We start from the raw sequence: 19,201 nt of genomic DNA, 5'->3' as shown, positions 1-19,201 counted from the left end.
GTAGTGCTTGGCCTGGGTTTTCCCCACTCCTTTCTGTTCAAAGATGATAAAGAAATAATTCAGAAATTAGCAGTACCAAAGTATACATTCAAAGGTACTGAACTGAGCTGTGGAAATTTGTGTTTGTGTTGTATGGTCACTTTGCTACCTATAGGTTCCAATTTTCCTGACAGAGCACTCTCAATTAGGGGTGTGCAATTCGGGTTTTCGGTGATTCGATTCGGGACCTGAACCGAATCACCCCTGTTCTGTTCTGTGCCCAAATATGGACTACCCGAATCACCCCTGATTAGGTTTGGATTTAATCCGAATCTGAATCTATTTGGGTCAGAAAAATGGGTCCCAGGGGCAAAATAGTGGGGTGGGGTGGTAGTGCCCAATGGGTGGAGGCTACCACCCAAATTTCAGGGGGATTGGGCAAAGGGCTGATTTTGGGGGAATTTTTGAAGTTTTAGTGTCTTTGGGGCAGTTTGGGGGCATAGCGTGGGATCTGGGCAAAAAGAGTGGGGTGGGGTAGTAGTGCCTAATGGGAGGAGGCTACCACCCCAATTTCAGAGTGATTGGGCAGAGGGCTGATTTTTGGGGAATTGTTGAAGTTTACGCGTCTTTAAGGTTTTTCTCCATAAAGAAGCATGGAGGTGTCAGCAAATGTATAGCTTCACGTCGGGGGCAAAGGGGTGGCCTAGAGCAGTGTGGGGCTGGTTGTAGTGCCAGGTAGGGGCAAGGAAGCTACCTGAATTTTTTCAAAGGATTTGGACAGAGGGCTGATTTTTGGTAAATTGTTGAAGATTACGCGTCTTTAAGCTTTTTCCTCATAAGGTATAATGGAGCTTTCAGCAGCCCCATAAGTGCACTTGGGGGGTGCTGGGGTGGCCCAGAGCGAGTGGTGGTGTAGTGCACATAGGGTGCCAACCACCCTATGTTCTGTTGAACAACAGGGTTCTGTTGTTTCTGAGGTATTCTGAGTGTGGATTCTATGATAACAAATGAGATTTTCAATGAAACACCACGAATCCACTCTAATTTGCCCAGATCCCACGCTATGCCCCTGATCTGCCCCAAAGACACTAAAACTTCAAAAAATTCCCCAAAAATCAGCCCTTTGCCCAATCCCCCTGCAATTGGGGTGGTAGCCTCCACCCATTAGGCACTACCACCCCACCCCACTATTTTGCCCCTGGGACCCGAAATTCGAGCAGACGTCAAATCAGACCTTTTTGCATTGAAATAAATGGATGCAAAAAGGCGGGAAATTCAAAGAGACGTCATCCCGAATCACCCGGATTTTTCGGGCACAAATTAGGGGTGATTCGGTTCGGGCACGAAAAATATCGGGGGGCATCGGGGGTGATTCGGTTCGGCCCCGAATCACCCGAAATTGCTCGTTTCGGGCACAAATTGATCTGTGCCTGAAACGTTTTGCACATCCCTACTCTCACTTTCAGTTACTCTTCTATTGTTTCTTGGTTGATAAACCAAGTAAACTGTATTACCTGATTTCTGCATGACCTGCCAATACAAATGTAGATGCATCTCTACATCTGCCTTGTGGTATTCGTCTGGGTGCACTGAACTGGTCTTTAGATCAGGTTAGGAAGGGTGCTTCTGGACAAACAGGTATCAGCAACAGATAGGGACACTTTTTATCAACTCATCTCTTATATTGTATTGTTAAGCTGCTCAGATATTTTATTGTAAACCTCCCAGAGACATGAGTTTTGGGTGGTATACAAATGTAAAATAAATATGTAGGCTATGCCCCTTCCTGGAGAAAAGAGATCTTGTGCTAATCTATACCTTTGGAACCTTTAGGATTGACTACTGTAATGCACTTTACACAGCTTTGCCCTTGAAGAGGACTTGGAAGCTTCAGCTACTACAGAATGCTATTGCCCAACTACCTTTTAGCTGAAAGACAGAAACACATTAAATTATGTAGTTGGCACAAAATAGGTTGATGAAATTAGTTTACAGGTCCAACTCAAGGTGGTGCTTCTTACCTTTAAAGCCCTTCACAGACTGGGTCTCACAGAGGCCACCTCTCTTTAAGAAACGCATCACTGTTTATGTTCCGTGAGACAAGTCCAGCTCTATATGTTCATACTACAGGTAAAGGTAAAGTGTGCCATCGAGTTGATTTTTACTCTTGGCGCCCACAGAGCTCTGTGGTTTTCTTTGGTAGAATACAGGAGGGCTTTACCATAGCCTCCTCCCGTGCAGTATGAGATGATGCCTTTCAGCATCTTCCTATATCGCTGCTCCGATATAGTACCAGCGGGGATTCGAACCGGCAACCTTCTGCTTGTTAGTCAAGCATTTCAGAGCAGGGTCTTTACTGCAATTACTTAGACTGTGAAAGGATCTCCGTGCAGTGGTCCAGAATTGCTGTTCTTGAGGCTTTCTAGAAAGCACCAAGAACCTATCTCTTTCAGGACCTATAGTGGGTGTTTCTGAAGTACTGAAACTACAGTACTTGAAACTGGTCCTGAAGTACTGTTGCTATAAAGTACTGGCTGACAATGACTAACAAAATACCAATGCTATGGAAGAAGCACCAGGGCTTCTGAAGAATTCTAGACTAATGTTTGTGCAAGGGTGGGAAACCTCCCTTTCCTCCAGAGATGCTCCATGTCATCAAAAAATATGTCCCTGAAGGCTGTGAAACCCTCAGACATATTTTTGGGTGCACAGCGCACTTTGAGGGGAAAGGGAGGTTTTTGAAACTTGTCCCAGAACCCACGGCATGAGTAGTGGAGATAGCGGAACTCTTCAGAAGGCACTGCTGCTTTTACCTGGAGGCTTTACACACAGGGCTTTTACTTCAAATCTCTTCTGGAATGGAGTGTACCTGTCCACATATTAGTTGCATTTATCCTGAAGTAGCTGCGGGCTATCAGGGACCAGTATTTATTTATTTATTTATTTATTACATTTATATCCCGCTCTTCCTCCAAGGAGCCCAGAGTGGTGTACTACATACTTGAGTTTTTCTTTCACAACAACCCTGTGAAGTAGGTTAGGCTGAGAGAGAAGTGACTGGCCCAGAGTCACCCAGCTAGTTTCATGGCTGAATGGGGATTTGAACTCGGGTCTCCCCGGTCCTAGTCCAGCACTCTAGCCACTACACCACGCTGGCTCTCCAGTACAGTACAGACAGGACTCTGTTTTCCCCCAGATTGAGGCTGCGCATTCTGGCTTAGCCCGCTGGCTTTTAAAAAAATCCTCTAGTTTCAGCTGCTTTGGGGGGAAAATCTGAGACTTCTGTTATGCTCTGCCACTTCTCCCTTGATGTATGGTGTGGCCATACCAGTAATTCAGCTTTTCAAAACTCAGTGAAGGGGAGTTGACATAGGCTTGATATACAGAATGGATGTAACCTGAGCCTTTTTGTCTGAGCTGATTCCATTAGCCTGCAATTCTCTTCATGACATAGAGAAACCTCTGGTTTCTGCTTTAAACTTCCCTGCCTCTTAAATCATCTAGTGTGTGTATGTGTGCAAGGTGGGGAGACATTAAGTGATGAACGCAGTCACTCACGAAGGCAAGGGTCAGCCATTCTGCTGTTTGATCCAGTTTTTGGTAACTTGTCATGCTAGTCTTCTGTTACTCCATAGCTCAAACTAAACAACAACAACAACGCTCTCTCGCCACTGCCTCCTCTCTGTGAGGTGATTTGTGATTGGTTGGAGGAAAATCCCAGAGCAAGCTGGTGGAAACGCACAGGAAAAAGATCTGCCAGGGATTGCGGAAAGGAGCCAACCCTATGTGCACTGTCAGTTTAAGCCCCCAAATTAAACATCTTGCAAATCTGCTGTGAAGCAAATTCACTCTTCAGTTACCCCATGGCATGAAGGCATGTGTGAATAACTCCGCGTAGCACCAATGTTTCATTAGTCAGGATGTCAGCCACAATTTTTAGTTATTATTGCTTAGGAGATGTGTTTAAAACAGGTTTATGGTTACTAATATAGTGTTGATTTGAAAACTGCCTCAGCTCTTGGTGATATGGAATACATGTTTTAAATACATGAATATATTCATGTAAAAACTATTGTCAAGAACCAGCAAGGGACATTCACACATGGAAGCAGGTTTCTAGAAAATTCACATACTGTACTGGAAGTGCACAGACTAGATACATCTGCACATCCAGATACAAAACATCTAATGCAATCCTCATCTTCACTATAGGTTATAAATGGGAACATGCATTGCAATGCAAATGTTACTGTCTTCCTCCAACTGGTGTTTGGTGCTGCTAGTTGCATCCAATGCAACAGTTGCATGTGACTTTATCAAGATAGGTCCCATTTCTCTATTTTTGAAAGAATTTATATTTACTCATGTAATTATTTTTTAAACTCTCAGGTCATGTGGTTTTCTGTGGTAGAATACAGGATGGGTTAACCATTGCTATCTCCCGCACAATATGAGATGAAGACTTTCAGCATCTTCTCATATCACTGCTGCCCTATATAGGTGTTTCCCATAGTTTGGGAGTACTGAAAGAAAAAGAAGTGCCAAAATACAGATGCTGTGTAGTATTTATTTTTAAATATATATTTTTAAAGATCATTCTGAGCTATATGCTCTTCATCAAGAACAAAACTATTATGTCACTCTAAAGAAATGGCTCAGCAGCTATACTAGCTTCACCCCCGCCCCACACACACACATTTTACACTCATCAGTAGATGCAGGCATTCCCCTTCCTCTGTGCACCAGCCTGTTGTATTTCTGCAATAACATTTCTTTCCTTTGAAGACTGTTTCTGTACATAGAATGCTGTGGCTGGATTGGGGTGCAGAGGTCTTGTGAGATAATCAATTTGCAGTATATTTTAGAAGAATGTGGTCTGTCTTCTCTGCATCTGTGTCAGATAGCCTGGTCTTTGCCTGAAATTCATTGGCTTTTTATAAGCTGGAATCATGGTTATTTTTACATCAAAGTTGTCTTTATCTTGCAATCGTTTTATTCTTTCCCAAAATTCTTCAGTGTTGCATAACTGAAAAATATTTGCAATGCAAATTAAACACGACACATTAGCAGGCCAGACGCTGATCTAATTCAAAATACACTTGGTTACTTTTAAGTCAACAGCATTAATGCTTCAGCTTCTGATCTATTTTAAAGCTGATATTATTCTGGCTCTTCATGGTAACCACCACTGGTAGTCTTCTCCTGTAAAGTGCCATTTAAACTGAAGACCATTTCTTGTTGCAGGTTGTCAGAACAGCTCAGAATTAAATAGCCATTTTAGAATTATTACCTGCTGAAACTTTTTACATGTTCTTGAGAATTGCTGAATATCTTCCATATTAAGAAATGACAAAATATGTATGATCAGACTCTCAGGCATTCGAATTAGGAAATCATAGTGTCCTTGACACAAATTGAGAGCGTAGTCCAGCATCTTGTTTCCAAAAATGTTTCTCAGTTGCTCTGAGTATTTAAAACACACACCAGAGAAGATTTTAAACACAAGGGCTGCAAAAAGCAACAGAGCATATCACATTCCTGACTCTTCTTAAAATGTTTTTGAAAGCTATGTTGATTAATGTAAAGTCACCAGTATATGTCCACAGAAAAACAGGGATCCCTCACAACTTCTCTATATGTATGGCAGAGTTTGTCACAATGTCAAAATGGGGGCACAGCGGGGTCACCCTCAAATGATAACTAGTTTTTCCGTTCAGGTTGTTGAACTAGCCGGTTATTCTAGCCTCCAGAAATAAATCACTTGGAGAAAAGCAATGAGAAAGGATGGAGTTACATATTTACTAAATGAAGATCCCCAAGCTAACTTGGCAAAGAGGCACCTTTTTAATGTGGTGATTCTCCTTATTTAGCAGGGGGAGAGCAACTGGCCCTATCCACCCCCAGCACAGCATCCCTCCAGTGACTGTTGCTGGTGTCTATCTTATGGTTCTTTTTAGACAGGGAGCCATCTTCTTTATATATTATTTCTCTGTGTAAACCGCCCTGAGCCATTTTTGGAAAGGGGGTATAGAAATCGAATTAATAATAATAATAAGATAGGAAACATAATAACTAGAATAAAATTGTATGGTTATATAAGCGAAAAGATTACCAAATACAAAGGGAAGTACAGGAGAAGACTAGGTAAACTTGAAGATTGTATAAAGTCTCTAACAAAGCAAGACTTCCTAAAATACAAGTTTAGGCTGCAATCCTATTCATACATGGGAGTAAGTCCCACAGAAATCAATGGATTTACTTTTAAGTATACTTGGATAGGATTAGGCTTTTACTTCCTTAGAGAAAGATTTATCTTGTAGTCATGGCCAGACACAGCATGTAGAATAGGGATGTGCACAAACCCATATTCAGATGGTTCAGTGGCAGTGGGGGGGGGGGTCTCTTTAAGGCACAGAGAGGGTGCTCATCACCCTGCCGCGTTTCCCCCAACCGGCACTGTCATCAAAAACTCTGGTGTGAGGCTGCTGCATACCTCCTTGCAGCCCCTGTCAGGGTCTTATGTGCACCGGCCACTTCCGGTAAGATGCTGACCGGGGCTGCAAGGAGGTATGCAGCAGCCCCACACCAGAGTTTTTGATGACAGTGCCGGTGGAGGAAATGTGATGGGGAGATGGGCACCCTCCCTGCTCCTTAAAAGTAAAACTCCCGACAAACTGTCTGAACATCAGATCTCCACACTGATTTGTGCACATCCCTAATGTAGAGTGAAAGCCTGCAACTTGTGGGGAGAGAATACACACACACCAAGCTTTCCTCAACTTTAAAATACCTAAGCATGCCTTAATTCTAAAAAATTACTTCAGCATTAAGTTTCATGTAATTACTTCCAGGTCATATGTACACACGTTACTAAATGTTTACTACAGCTACAGCCCCTACACGGCATAGTAATTCTTCCTAAAGACCTCTTCTTTCCGTCTGGCCCTCAAGAAGACTGCAGGAGAAAGAAAGCAAGCTGAGTAATATCAGGTGCCGCAGAGGATAGAGAGAAGAGCCTAGAGTGGCCTGACTTGTTCCTTCATCCCCCGGAGACTGAATAACTTCCAACATGTGTGCAGACTTCCTGGGGGAGGCGATTGAAAAGTGTGAGATTGAGCCATCAGCAGAGTTGCCACCAGTGGGGTTGCCCCTTTGGGTGCTACAAGGGTGTCTGGCTGTTTCCTTGTGGGTTTTTGGGGTGATCCCTAGTGAATGTGGTGACTACCCCGTTGGTTGCATTGGAGGAAGACTCACAATTAATCTGACCATACAGGGCTAGAGCCCATTTTATGGACTACTTTGTGGCAGTGGTGGTAAAGAACACTTACTTTCCTACCACCGTTGCTTCTGCACAGTGTAGATCAACTGAGCTGTTTTGAGAGACCCCCTCCCTCCCCCAACTGCTCCTGAGGGTTTGCGGAGGGCGAGCATCAGGAACAGTGTGAAATGCACTTCAGGGGCTACAGTGAAATGGGGAATCCTTGGGAACTGTCCAGAGGCACTTTCTTCAAGTGGAACTCTGGAACACATAAGTGCATGAGTTTCTGTACTAAAACTTCCTCCTTCCCATCCCTTCTGACACTTAAATGTTGGATGCACTCCCAGAATTTCTGGCATCCTTTGATCTAGAAGCAACACGTATAGTTGCTTATTCTTGGAAGACAATAGCTAAGATAAGAACAAACCCAAGTAGGGTGAAAGCGAGTGGCTGAAAGTTGCTTTTAAGCAGCATTTGTAGTCAAGCATGTAGATATAAGAAATAGAAATGAACATTAAAGCAACTGTTGCACTGGATAGTAAGAAATGAGAAATGCAGTCTAGCAACAGAATCTTCTTCAGAGTTCTTGGGATCAGGGATTCAGATGCAGCATTTGATTAACACTTAGAGAGAAGGTTGTAGGCTTACTATGGTAAAGTGAACAATGGACAATAATTATTGTTAGATGAATAGGGACTGGGGAATTTACTGCTTCCAGTTCATCTAGCCCAACAGGGAAGTGGGAAAGAGAAACTATTCCAGCCTGTAGACCAATAGTATGACTAAATCTAGCTTACTGTTTGACATGGCCATGAGCATACAAAGTTAATTAAGGTCCTATTACTCTGTTGGTTTTTAGGGTTGCCAGCTTGCCGAGAACAAGGTGGATGAGTGGCAAAAGTTACACTCAGGCTACTTTAGGTCCGCCACTGGTTCTGGCCTTTCCCCACTGGGCTCCTCTACACCAGTTCCATATTTTGTTCCAATTTTTCAAAGGTTGGCAGTCTTGTGACATCACAATCCCCTACCTCAGAAATCTCAGATATTTAAATGCATCAAACCTGGCAAACCTACAACCTTAACTATCATGGCTTCCCACTCCTCCCCACAATTTCTGGTAATCATAGTGGAGTGCTAAGGATTCTCCGTTAGATCACCAGCCTCTCTTCCTCAGTCATTTCCCAGGGTTCCCTGTGAAGAGAGAATGAAGTAAACCGGATTTAGTGGATATAACGTTAGTTTAACTTTTGCTCCCAAAAGAGGTGTTACTGTGAGGAGGGAGGAGTATGTACATGTTTGAAATAGTACATACCTCCTGAACTACTGGCAGGATTAATAAAACTACTTATTTGGGAGAGCAGATCCCTCCCAATGGTGCTTCTGCTGACTAGAACATTAAGGGACATCAGTGCAGAACTCCAACTTAAACAGGTGTTTGGCAATTCTACAATCGGATGGACTGGAAGGTTGACTAGAAAGCATTACACTACAGTGGGAAAATACAGTCATGAGAGTCCCCCATAAGTGTTTACTATTCTTGGCTTCTCTCACAAGTTGTCAATACCCAGACATTTAACAAACGAAAACTGCTACATTGAATTACCATACCAATAATAAGTGATTTAGCACAAAGTAGAGGACAAGCTGTCATGCTCATTATTATATTTAATACTAATCCCAAATTGCCCAGGCACGTCATATGAAGGGTGCATTGTTTTCTTTGAGCAGTTAGGTACAGAGTACTTCTTGTTCATGCACCTCAATGCATATACTGTAGCCCCTTGCACTTGGAATGCTTTTAAGGTTCCCGGTATAAATACACCAATTTGAAGTACAATTATTACTTTTCTCAGAAAGACAGAAGGACTTGCTGTGTGTACCTAAGGTATTTGGCATGATGAATGGATTTCTCCATAGCTACTGCATCTCACAGGCTAACACTATTCATCAAGTACATAACCTGAACAAACAGCTAATTCTTCAGAATGAATACCTTTAAAACAAAAGGGACAGGAAGAAATTAAACTAACCCTATGCAGTCTGCTTGCTTGGCATTGCATCCCATTAGTGTCAAATATTTCCCTGGAATAAACATTAGTATCATTAGGAAGGGGGTTGAAAATAAAAATGCTAGTATCATAATGCCCTTACACAAATCTATGGTGCAGCCACATCTGGAGTACTTTGTATAGTTCTAGTCACCGAATCTTAGGACATTGTAGAACTGGAAAAGATACAGAAGAGAGCAACCAAGACGATCAGGCACCTACAACAACCTCCTTATGAGGCAAGGCTATAACATCTTGAGCTTTTTCGTTTAGAAAAAGGGTGACTAAAGGGGATATATGATAGAGGTCTATAAAATTATGCATTGTGTGGAGAAAGAACTTTTTCTCCCTCTTTCTCAACACTAGAATGAGGGCTCATCATATGAAACTGATTGCCAGGAAATTTAGGACAGGCAAAAGGAAGTACTTTTCCACACAGCACATAATTAATCTATGGAATTCTCTTCCACAGGATGTAGTGATGGCCACGAGCTTGGATGGCTTTAAAGGGGGCTTAGACAATTTATGGAGGACAGCTCTATCAACATCTACTTATCTTGATGGCTATAGAATGCCTCTGAATACCAGCTGCAGGGGAGTAACAGCAGGAGAGGGGACATGCTTTCATCTCTTTACCTGTGGTCTGGTGGGCCACTGTGTGAAACAGGATGCTGGACTAGATTGGCCTTGGGCCTGATCCAGAAGGGCTGTTCTTATGCCAACTTGCTAACACAGAATGTAATTACTGTTTGCTGCTTCATAGGCAACTAAGGTAAGACTGAAGACCTGAGTTTGCAAATTACAACAAAGGGCTACATACAATGGACATTTACTAAGAAGAAAGAGGAGGAAGACAAGAGAGAGGATATTAAGAGGGAGTGAAAGACATGTAGAAATAACATCCCCCCAGAAGCACAGGGATCAGACTGCTACTGCAGCTAGGACAGATCGTGTGTGCTAGTAAATGCCACTAAAACACGAGTACACTAAAGAATGTTGCCTTTATATTAAAGTAGTTTACATGTTGGCTGTGTGATCCCTAATCATAGCACAATGCAGGGTGAAGACCAACTCCATCAAAATTAGGGCTACACCCTGTCTAAAGTATTTTAGCAATAGCAATAGCACTTACATTTATATACCGCTCTATAGCCGGAGCTCTCTAAGCGGTTTACAATGATTTAGCATATTGCCCCCAACATTCTGGGTACTCATTTTACCGACCTCGGAAGGATGGAAGGCTGAGTCAACCTTGAGCCCCTGGTCAGGATCGAACTTGTAACCTTCTGGTTACAGGGCGGCAGTTTTTTTTACCACTGCGCCACCAGGGGCTCTAAATTTTAACTAAATTAATTTGATTTTAATATATGCATATTACCAAAATGTCTGTATAGGTGTATTTTACATATATTGAAGTCAGCTCTTAGTTCACACAATTATCTCAGATACAGGGGTGTAACTACAGGAGAACAAGGTGGGACATTTGTCCCAGGGCTGCCAGAAAGGGGTCACCAGCTGTGTGACAACTCACTCTTCTCTATCCTGCTTCCACCTCTGACTCACTGGCATACCATTCACTCCTGACTGGAGGACATCTTGGCTCCAAGTCAAATGAGTCCTCTCTAGAAGAAAGAGGGGAGAAGCATCCAGCTTCCAGCAGCACCCCTCCTTCTTCCTCTCCTCATGACATGACTGACTAGCTAGGTGTTCAGGCTCACTCTACCCCTACCTCAGATACACTGACATTATCAGTCAGGGGAAAGCTCACTGATGCTCAGAGAAAGCACTTCCTTCACCATTGAGCCTATCAGTCAGGCTGAGAAAGGGGTGGACAGAGACCGAGCAGCTAGCCATCCAGTCACAAGAGAGGGGGCATTTTCACTTGTCCCAACGCTTCCTCCTACCTTGCTTGACTCCTGCTCAGACATAATATGTGCATACTTACTTTCCACTGCAGGTACCAGTGAGGAGAGCTGGTCTTGTGGTAGCAAGCATGACTTGTCCCCTTAGCTAAGGTTGCATATGAATGGGAGACTAGAAGGGTGAGCACTGTAAGGTATTCTCCTCAGGGGATGGAGCCATTCTGGGAAGAGCAGAAGCTTTCGAGTTCCTTCCCTGGCTTCTCCAAGATAGGGCTGAGAGAGATTCCTGCCTGCAACCTTGGAGATGCAGCTGTCAGTCTGTGAAGGCAATACTGAGCTAGATGGACCAATGGTCTGACTCAGTATATGGCAGCTTCCTATGTTCCGAGGCAGTTGTGAAAAGCTGGATGCAGAACTATGTGCGGTTCAGTTTGTCTCATGCCTCTGTAAGCGTCTTTTTCTTTTAACCTTGCTGTTCTTGCAGCGGTTTGTGTAACGCCATTCTATGCAAAGTTATGTGTTTGGCAGGCATTCGCTTTCAGATAACTGCCTTAGGACATGGCACTCATAGCTGAAAGCTAGCATAAAACAAGACTACTAAATTCCACACCAGAAGCAGTCACAAGAACATATTCTTAGTCTCTGTGGAACTCAGAAACAGGATTTGGCAGTCCCACTCCCATTTGCAAAAGGAAGCAAACATTTTAATTTCTGTAGACAGTTAATTTCTGCCCAGGACCAGCCCACCCATTAAAGCAAATTAAAGTGCACACTTAGGGCACAAAGCCAGTGGGGTGGCAACGGCCTGGTTCACATGGAGCCCAGGGTCACTGCCCATCCTCCTGGCCACAGCGAGAAGGAGGATGGGTACCAGGTGGGCACCAGGGAGCATGCACCTTCCTTCCTCGCCACTTGTACCCTCTTTGCAGCAGCACCAAAGAGGGCAGATGGGTGATGGGGGACACACACACCCCTACCCTCCTTGCCACCTCTACCCGCTGCTTTTGCGAAATGAGACAGAGAGGAGGGTGGGCAGGCGTTCCCCATCCCCCCAATCCCCTGCCCTCCTTACCACCACAAAGTGGTGGATAGAGGCCCTCTGCCTAGTGTGGTTGTGGGGGGCAGCCGGGCAGGCTTTACCTGGGGTGCACCTGACTCTTGGGCCAGCCCTGGCTGTGCCAGGTGCTTTCTGGTCAGTTTTCCAGAGTGGGGGAGATTGTTTGCAAGGGACTGATTTCTGAAGGGGAAAAACCCTTTGGGCAAGACCATTCTATGACACAAATACATGCACTATTAAACATTATATGAAAGTGATTGTCCCTACTATTAGTTTTTAAGCCCCTCAGAAATGTAGGCATTTGAGTTTAAGCTCATTTCAATGCCTTCAGGTATCCTTTAAGAATCTGCATGTCCTGTAGTGACAGTCTCACAAAAGCTTCCCAACAAACCACACAAAGGCTTCTCATCTTTCTCTTGTGATTGGTGTAGTGGTTAGCACAACTAATGGCTTCAGCAGTCTCATTATATGGCCTAGCCCTAGCCTTTTACCTCAGCCAATTCCACTAAACTGGATCCCAACCTGGGAGGGTGCAGCATCCATAATCTGTTTGGGAGGGCTCAGTAAGAAGATCAAAATCAAGGCTCTTTCTCCTTCTCCCAGAACTTCTGCATGCATTTTCCCATGGGTCTTTCCAGGCATTGTGCCCATCTTGTGGCATAGCAGTCATTGTACACCACAGAGGTGTCCAAGCAGATGTCTCCATTGTGAGGGAACTGAAGTTCCCATGGTTCTATGTGGACAACCCCTCTTGAAGAGGGGGTAACTTTCACCTACTCGTAGCATTTTAACTGCTATACCATTTTCTTCCCTATTTTTGTTTGGAAGGTGTGTTTTTGCCTCTGGAGCATACATCTCCCCAAAACTGAGCAGGGAGGAGAGAGATTATCTCCACAGCAATTATGTGGTAATTGGAATATTGCTTGTTATGGCTGTCTGTAACTAGGAAGATTGAATTCAATGGGGGCTGATTTTTGAGTAAACATGAAAAGGATCAGGGCAGCACAAAAAGTACCAAGATGACTGTTAAACATAGATGTGATGGTTGACGGAATTATTGTTTTTTTCAAGCTTTGCATTATTGGTTTGCACACACAATACTTGCTGTGTAATTGTTCATCCAGCAGAAAATCTTGATGAAGTTTCTTCACTTCTCTTGGAAAACCCCTTTCTTGATTAGGTCGAAAAGAAATTTTCCATGATTTCCAGATAACCTAAAGCACCAGGATTTAGAAGAATGAGTCAGGCTGTGCATTCTACTCCATTTTCTTTTGCTAACAGCCTGTTCAACTCAATGTAAGGCAGAAAATTAAGATCTTTGCTTTTAACCTAGATTTGCATAGGAATTAATTACATCTTGTATGAGAAGCAGAGTTTGATGGGATGACCACCTCCCCCCGCCCCACATAAAAACTTTTTAAACCTGCAGCAGATGGGCAAATATTTGAATGAGGTCCAGGAATGCTGGATTGCTACCTTTCCCCACCCCCTCTGACAGAGACCCTGTGCCTTTAATAGCAAGATGACAGGCAGAAGATCAACTTGTGCAGCTTTCACATATTTCTTGCTTTCCTCAACATTTCCAGAAAAGTAGCTGTGTCCATTACTTGTGGCACCTTAAAGACTAAACACTTATTGTGGCATAAACTTTAGTGCTCTAGAGCTCACTTCATCAGATGTGGAAGGAACTGTCATCCTCATTTGGAAGATATACATAGACAGAGAGAGAGAAAACATACACACTGTATAAACAGTGGGACCAAGTAGTCATTAACTGCAAGATGTATCATGACAAAACTATGTAAGCTTAGTTGTATACATTAACCATTAACAACAGCACTAATAGATGACAATGCAATCATCCTGGCTTAGTTAAATTAACCCCTGTAATGCAATAGGAAACCATTGTCTTGACTTGGGTCTAAATAAATAGGATCAGATTTCCTGCTAAGTTCTAATTCAGCACTTTCAGTGCTGGAATCTCCCTTTGAAGGTCTTTTATTAAATAATATACTGGGAGTCAAGAAACAGTCCAATCCAGGTATAACAAGAGATCTATGCCCTTTTACCTCCGTTTTGGTGATAGTCAAATGATGGAAGTCTTTGCTGGGAGAAGGTGCCTGAGTGTGAACTTCGCTAAGTTTCTCCTGCAGAAGGGAGGTCATTTTGGCTTTCTCTGCTTGCTTGCATGTTGCAAAGACTCCAAGGTTGTTTCCATGGACTTGATAGGATATACATAGACTTGAACTAAGCCCACTTCACGTGCTCTGTGCTGTAATGTCTGGTTTATGTTTGCATTCCTGAGGTCAGTTTCTTTACCTAGGGAGGACTCAGGTCTGCAAGAGTTAGTTACAACCCCATAAGTCGGTCAACAATAAGAAATAACACTAACAGCTGATTCTATGTGTGTTTTTAGAAGCAAGTCCCACTGATCTCAATGAGGCATTCTGCATTCTCCATTTTTCCGGAGTAGGAGAAATTCCTAGGGATAACTGCTACACAACCTTTCCTTGGAATGAGAGAATGCTCAAGATGGATGGCTATTAACAAATGTATGTTGAACCTGGAAGAGCAAGTACTCACTGGACAAGTACAGTCTTTAAAGCAGCATTCCCAGAGTTCCCACAACAGAAAACAGCACACCCTTGAAGCCCCACATTCAGCTGCAAGGACTCAAGACACCGACTCCCCCCCCCCACTCCGGCTACTACATTGTAGCCACCAACCGTTAAAGGCCATTAGGCAAGCTCTTTCACCTAGCTTTAGAAACATCGACTCGCCATCAGTGCTAATCAACAACATTTTTAGCTATTAGTAAAACAGATACTGTTCCAATGTCTTCATCTGACATCGCACAACAGCATTTCCATTACAAGGGCTTTCTCCCAAAATAGGATTGAAACTTATGAATTATACCTTAAAACCACCACTAAATAGTTATATGCTGTATACATGTAGTATCAAAATGTGCACGTCCCTTTAATACCACAGTTGTAGTCTCAGACCACTTAGAATTGTCTTTTTTACTTTAGAAGTTGCCAATGTCTTTAACAGCTGCAACACATACAGTAATCAACAGCTTAAGCCTTCCTCATAATTACATCTCTATACTAGAAAAGAGTAAGCCACCTAATGGCACTGCGGGGAAATGCCTTGATTAGCAAGCCAGAGGTTGCCGGTTCAAATCCCCGCTGGTATGTTTCCCAGACTATGGAAAAGTCCTATATTGGGCAGCAGCAATATAGGAAGATGCTGAAAGGCATCATCTAATACTGTGTGGGAGGAGGCAATGGCAAACCTTTCCTGTATTCTACCAAAGACAACCACAGGGCTCTGTGGTCACCAGGAGCTGACACTGACTCAGCGGCACACTTTACCTTTACCTAAGATATGGAAGTCCACTAGAAAAAAAAGAGCAACCTACTATTTTTCTTGGGTTGTGCAAATAGATACAGGAACTTGGTACCAAAGAAAGAAATCAAGGATTTACCAACCTTTTTACTGACCCTTTCCCCAGAGCCATTAATAACTCCTTGATCTGCAGCAATTAGTAGGTGATTAATTTACCTCCATCCTTCACCTGATAATGCCTGTATCACAAGCAGCTGTTAGAGGCACAGAAATGTCTTTCTTGGTCAGCTAGCAACTATGATTAAGTTGCAAAGATTGGTGGAGTATGCTATATCCTTACACAACCTTCTGGGTGCTTTCCAGACTAGCTGCTCCACAGAAACAAAATGCCTCCTTTCAGGCAAGTCGCATTCGAAACATAAACAGAAGGGGGAGCAGTCTCGCAGAAACTAACAACCTGAAAAAACAGCAACTTCTTTACGCCAGATATACAATGTTCTAGCTCTATATCGCAGCGATTAAATTCGAAGCAAGGCATTGGAAATGTGAACGGTACCCTGCTGTCTGCATAAGTGTGGAAGCACACTTCTGAGATACAATGTGACCCCATTGCAGGTTCTAATCTGGAAAGTGCCCTGGTGTGTTATCACCTCTCTTCTTGCTCTAACCATCTGCTTTTCCAAGGAATTCATTGTTATGAATAGCAGAAGGTATTTTGTGTTTAATTCCTTTATTGATGAGCTAGCATTTTTTCCAACAGCAAATTAAGATGCATCAGCGAAACCTTTGAGTGTATACACACCGTTGAAGAGTATTATGTACACATTATATAATATATTACTAACATCAATAATTATTTAGCTATTTATTGGATTGTCATTAGACTCTGACACGTATATGAATCTCATATTAAGAAACCTAAATTAAAGAACATAGTATGACTGTGAACCGCCCTGAGACTTTGGTTTGGGGCGGTATATAAATGTGTGTGTGTTTTTAAAAAAAATGGTGTGCCTCTATTAAAGTACTGATTTACGTTTTTTATCCCCTGAAAAAAATAAATATTTTTAAAAAGTTTACATAAGGATGGTAAAAGCTGGAGCAGAAAACAGCCGAAGGGCAAAATAGCAAGTCATTTAGGGCATAATCCTGCCAAAGTTAAACACACTTGCAACTATAAGCATATGCATAATTATCTGGAAATAAGTTCCATTGAGTCCTATGAGTTGCTCTCAAGTAATTGTGCATAAGATTATAGTATTAACTTTGGCAGGATCATGCCCCAAGTGCTCAGGTTTGGAATGCATGTTACATTGATTTCAGTGGGAACATTAAGCAAATACTTCAATCCCCGCTCTTAAAATCAATTGACATTTAAAGTGCATAACCTTGGCTGGACTGTGCCCTAATTCACTTATAATAATAGAATCATATAATTTTAGATGTTGAAGGGACCATGAAAGTCTAAAAGCCCACCACAATTGTTCTACTGTTGAACAGCTCTTACAATTAGGATATTTTCCTAATATCTAGACTAATCCTGCTTCCTTATAATTTTAATCCAATGGCTCTAGTCCTGCCTTCAGAAGCAACAGAGAACAAGTCTGCTCCTTCTTCTATGAGACAGCCCTTCAAATATCTGAAGATGGCTATCCTATTGGCTGACATCCAGAATAACATTGTGCTGGTACGATGGGGGATGAGTGATTTTTAACAATCTCCCCTTCCCTCTGAAGCCCACTTTGCCTCCCAAACGTATGTCCCTGAGGGTTCCATGAGCCTCAGAGACATTTTTGGGAGGAACATTGAGCTTCCGAAGGAAGAGTAGGTTGGTTAAAAGCATCCTTCTGCCATAGCGCCAGCACAGTGTTAGTCTAAATGTCAGCCATTTCCTCTTATTTTTCTCTTTTCCAGGCTAAACATACCCAGTTACTTGAACTGTTCCTCCTAGGACTTGGTTTCCAGACCCCCTATTCTGAACCCATTCCAGTTTGATCAGCATTCTTATTAGAATGCAGTGCGCAGAACTGGACAGGGTATTCCAAATGAGGTCTGACTAGCACAGAATAGTGGAACTATTACTTTTTGTGAGCTGGATGCTATTTTCTCATGTACTGCTGCCAAGCCTAGTCTCCCTCATCCTATGCTCGTCAATTTGATCTTTCTTCCTGTGAAGGAACAAGGCCTGAACCTCCTCTTTTTGTTCATAAGACTTCTGTATTGCAGTACAGAATTGTATTGCAATTGCTTTGCTTACTCCCTATGTTCTACAGTTTGGCTTTGGAGGGAGAAGAGACATACTGGTTTGATTTTGGAGGAAAGAGAGGGTTTGATTTGATTGGGTATGTTTTAAAATGCTGTAAACTGCCTAGAGACTTTGGTAGTGGTATACACATTTATTAAATAAGTATTAAAATGAATAAATAATGGAGGAAATGAGTTGTGTTGGTTGGTTTGTTTGGGGGGGAAATGGAGGGGAAAAGAGACTAATTTGATTTGGTATGTTTTTTATGCTGTAAACTGCCTAGAGACTTTGGTAGTGGGTGGTATACAAATTTACTATATAAATAAAATAATGGAGGGAACTTGAGCTGAAAAAATTTGGAGGGGAAAAGGAGACTATAAAGAGGCTGCCTTATTTAGTGCAATCCAAATTGGAGAGTCCAAGTGCAGGAGTTGCTGTTATAGTCTGAGAGAGAATCGGTGCTAGAAAGAGAACTGAGAAATCACTGGGAGAGTGGTGACTCTCCGGAGGACTGAATCACTCCTAAAGCATCTGAAGAAACAGTTTGGGACAGAACCCCCAGCACTGGGAAGGAAGAGCAGGCGCTGAGGTTGAGCCAGGGACTAGCCAGGCTTGCTGCAGAAGCTGACTACAGGTGATTGCAAGAGCACTCTGGGTAAGAAGTGTTGGGAATTCTCTCTGATAGGAGAAACCCTTTTTCATTGCAGCAGAGTGCACAGAGGCATAACACAGCGGAATTTAGTTAGGCATGCGTGTATGCTAAGAGTAAAGTAACTTGGAGCCAGTTCATAGTTTCAAATCAATATAAGTGGTATTTATTAGAGAACTCCATTCTAGATAGAAAAGTGAGGAGTTAGGATCTCTAATCTATCTATGTAGCTGGATGCAGATGGATTCTGCATCTCTGCACACATGGTGCAGGGAGAGGAACTTGCATGTTGCAAGGTAGAAAGAACAGGAAGAGAAGGGAGCGAGGAAGTACAAAGCAGGAAGTAAGTAATTTAGTCCCTAAGAGTAGCAATCTACATTCCAAAGGGATAGTGTCAGAGCAGTAGAGAAGGGATGATCAATGTCTTGACCCTCTACCCCTCTGACTCACTAGTCTGTCCTCCACTGTCTTTGAGACAAGAGACAGTGCAAAGTCCTTCACTTCCAACAAGAAGGACTTTGAGTGAGGGCCCAGTATTAGTGCAGGATCGATTGGCTGTGTTTTGCTCATATTTTATTTCTTCCTTGTGCTCATCTGGTTGCTGTTTTGTACAAGAACTATTGTTTTGAATTGAACTATTTTAAAGTAAGGTTTTCTTGTTTTGAAGTTAAAAATTTGTAGCTGCTGTTTGTTTCCCCACCCCACACTTAGAAGCCTTTCTACCCTACCTAACTCTGGATAACACCCAGGCT

General features: G+C 42.8%; 1 protein-coding gene across 10 annotated transcripts in view; it reads right to left on the bottom strand.

The window, feature by feature from the left end:
- Positions 1–4,526: 4,526 nt before the first annotated feature.
- LOC128350022 (F-box only protein 36-like) overlaps positions 4,527–19,201 on the bottom strand; it is a 43,153-nt gene continuing 28,478 nt past the window's right edge. For 9 of the 10 annotated variants that reach the window (XM_053307532.1, XM_053307530.1, XM_053307523.1 and 6 more), the window contains 4 exons: positions 14,274–14,540; positions 13,310–13,418; positions 5,270–5,442; positions 4,527–5,005 (listed from right to left, as the gene is read on the bottom strand). In XM_053307532.1, coding sequence (XP_053163507.1) covers positions 4,841–5,005; positions 5,270–5,442; positions 13,310–13,418; positions 14,274–14,369 — 543 coding nt within the window. In that variant the 5' untranslated portion in view covers positions 14,370–14,540 and the 3' untranslated portion in view covers positions 4,527–4,840. Of the gene's footprint in view, positions 5,006–5,269; positions 5,443–13,309; positions 13,419–14,273; positions 14,541–15,628; positions 18,232–19,201 lie in introns of those variants that run through there. The other variant, XM_053307531.1, reaches the window with a different exon arrangement.

The sequence above is a fragment of the Hemicordylus capensis genome, chromosome 3, assembly GCF_027244095.1.
Source record: "Hemicordylus capensis ecotype Gifberg chromosome 3, rHemCap1.1.pri, whole genome shotgun sequence".
NCBI lineage: Eukaryota > Metazoa > Chordata > Lepidosauria > Squamata > Cordylidae > Hemicordylus > Hemicordylus capensis.
Note: the sequence above shows the minus strand (reverse complement) of the source record. Positions and strands in the feature narration are given on the sequence as shown.